The 1,213-nt window shown below is 40.3% G+C and overlaps 1 protein-coding gene across 1 annotated transcript in view; it reads right to left on the bottom strand.

Moving 5' to 3' along the window:
* Positions 1–410: 410 nt before the first annotated feature.
* The window catches only part of LOC116849597, a 1,003-nt gene continuing 200 nt past the window's right edge, over positions 411–1,213 (bottom strand). Inside the window, exons 2-3 of the mRNA XM_032826921.1 lie at positions 858–1,176; positions 411–775 (exon numbers count right to left, since the gene is read on the bottom strand). Coding sequence (XP_032682812.1) covers positions 770–775; positions 858–1,176 — 325 coding nt within the window. The 3' untranslated portion in view covers positions 411–769. The remainder of the gene's footprint in view (positions 776–857; positions 1,177–1,213) is intronic.

The following is a 1,213-nucleotide window of genomic DNA, read 5'->3' as shown; positions in this document are numbered from 1 at the left end:
ACAAAAAAATGGTTTAGATAAAAGTTGACCAGGACAGAGGGGGTCATTCAATTGTACCATTGGTTTTGATCTTGAGGTCAATTTTGAAGGTTATTTCAAGGTCACGATGGTTTTTTCTAATAGGACTCCCTAGTTTTGACTGCGGATTTCGAAAGAGCGGAAAATTTTACATCAAACTTGTCTTATGAAAAAATTGTTTTTGCGACCTTGGAAAGGTCAAAAATGAAGGTGAAATGTCTGAAAAACGATCTGGTGTACTTTTTCTGAAATGACGTGGTTTTCTGGGTAACACAAATGTGCATAATGCTTAAACAAAGTCAATGAATTGTAAAAGTGTAAATCACTTTAACTAGCTTGACCTTGAGGTCAATTTTCCTTTAGGGTGCTTGATTATCGTGAGTCCCCTTGCCTCTCACGTTGGGGTGCTTGATTATCGTGAGTCCCCTTGCCTCTCACGTCGGGGTGCTTGATTATCGTGAGTCCCCTTGCCTCTCACGTCGGGGTGCTTGATTATCGTGAGTCCCCTTGCCTCTCACTGACACTGTAATTTAAATGAATTACCCACGGAGTAATTGTTCAAAATTACCTCCGTTGGCTTCGAGGCATAACTGCAATCTGTTTTGAAAACTATCCACAGTTCTAAGCAGGGTAGCTCTAGGAATGGCTGCACAAGCTCTACGAATGCGGTCCATAAAATCATCTCTTGTGGTTGGTCGTTCAGCAAAAACAACATTTTTCAAGTATCCCCATAAAAAGAAATCAGGCGACGTCAGATCTGGTGAGCAAGGAGGCCATTCAACTGGACCCCTTCGTCCAATCCATCTGTCATTGTAACTGGCATTTAAAAAGGTACGTACAATGAGTGCATAATGCGGTGCAGCACCATCTTGTTGAAGCCACATTCTTGCTCTTGTTGCTAAGTCAACATCTTCTAATAAGCCTGGTAAGTGATCTCTTAGCAACGATAAGTAACTGTGTCTATCAACGTTCTCTTCAAAAAAATAAGGCCCAATCAAATAACCATTTACAATTCCGCACCACACCATAATACTCCATCGATTTTGATGATCTATTGGCCTATACCAGTGGGGATTAACATCTGACCAATAATGGCAATTGTGTCTATTAAGTTGTCCGTCACTATAAAATTTAGCCTCATCTGAGAAAAGCACATACCTAAAAAAATTAGGATCATCGTGTAACATTTGTAAAG

Source organism: Odontomachus brunneus, unplaced genomic scaffold (assembly GCF_010583005.1).
Source record: "Odontomachus brunneus isolate Ranch 3 - 2012 unplaced genomic scaffold, Obru_v1 Obru_scaffold_120, whole genome shotgun sequence".
Classification (NCBI taxonomy): domain Eukaryota; kingdom Metazoa; phylum Arthropoda; class Insecta; order Hymenoptera; family Formicidae; genus Odontomachus; species Odontomachus brunneus.
Note: the sequence above shows the minus strand (reverse complement) of the source record. Positions and strands in the feature narration are given on the sequence as shown.